Genomic DNA, 1,180 nt, shown 5'->3' with positions numbered 1-1,180 from the left:
GGCCACAGTATTGGCTTTTCCCTTCTTATGTTTTATGACATAAGGGAATTGCTCTAGGAATTCAACCCACTTAGCATGTCTTTTATTTAACTTACCTTGCCCTTTCAAATATTTTAGTGACTCATGGTCACTATGTATAACGAACTCCTTGGGCAGAAGGTAATGCTGCCAAGTTTGTAGTGCCCTTACAAAAGCATACAATTCCTTGTCATAGGTGGAATAATTCAACACTGGGCCACCTAGTTTCTCACTGAAATAAGCTACTGGGTGTCCTTCCTGCATTAACACAGCTCCAATTCCCACATTAGATGCATCACATTCTATTTCAAAAGATTTTGAAAAATTAGGCAAAACAAGAATGGGTGCATTGGTTAATTTCTCACCCTCTTAAAGGCTTCCTCTTGCTTCTCGCCCCATTTAAAGCCGACATTCTTTTTAACGACCTCGTTAAAAGGTGCAACTAGGGTACTAAAATCCCTAACAAAGCATCGGTAGAAGCTAGCCAAGCCATGGAAGCTCCTAACATCAGTTACAGTTTTGGGGGTGGGCCAATCCTGGATGGCCTTAATCTTTTCTTTATCAACATGGACCCCTTGGGCATTAATTAGAAAGCCCAAGAATATCACATGATCCACACAGAAAGAACATTTCTCAATATTAGCATACATTTTTTCTCTTCTTAACACAAGTAAGACATGTCTAATATGTTCAAAGTGTTCATTTAAATTTTTACTGTATATTAATATGTCATCAAAATATACTACCACAAATTTTCCCAAAAATTCTTTTATAACATGGTTCATTAATCTCATAAATGTGATGAATGCATTAGTTAACCCAAAAGGCATAACTCACCACTCATACAACCTAAATTTAGTTTTAAAAGCAGTTTTCCATTCATCCCATTCCCTAATGCGAATCTGATGGTACCCACTTTTTAAATCAATTTTAGTAAATATACAAGCACCATCCAATTCATCAAGTAAATCATCTAATCTAGGGATAGGATGACGATACTTTACCGTGATATTGTTAATTGCCCTGCAGTTAGTTCACATTCTCCAGGACCCATCCTTTTTTGGTAGAAGGATGACAGGAACAACACAAGGGCTCATGTTTTCCTGAACCCATCCCTTTTGCATCAACTCCTCCACTTGCCTTTGGATCTCTTGAGTATCAT

The 1,180-nt window shown here is 37.5% G+C and overlaps 1 protein-coding gene across 1 annotated transcript in view; it reads right to left on the bottom strand.

The window, feature by feature from the left end:
- Nucleotides 1-668, bottom strand: part of LOC109335531 (uncharacterized mitochondrial protein AtMg00860-like) — a 2,614-nt gene extending 1,946 nt beyond the window's left edge. The window contains exons 1-2 of the mRNA XM_019571666.1: nucleotides 384-668; nucleotides 96-276 (exon numbers count right to left, since the gene is read on the bottom strand). Of these exons, the coding sequence (XP_019427211.1) occupies nucleotides 96-276; nucleotides 384-668 (466 nt within the window). The remainder of the gene's footprint in view (nucleotides 1-95; nucleotides 277-383) is intronic.

This window comes from Lupinus angustifolius, chromosome LG20, assembly GCF_001865875.1.
Source record: "Lupinus angustifolius cultivar Tanjil chromosome LG20, LupAngTanjil_v1.0, whole genome shotgun sequence".
Classification (NCBI taxonomy): Eukaryota; Viridiplantae; Streptophyta; class Magnoliopsida; order Fabales; family Fabaceae; genus Lupinus; species Lupinus angustifolius.
This window is presented reverse-complemented; position numbering and strand designations above follow the sequence as displayed.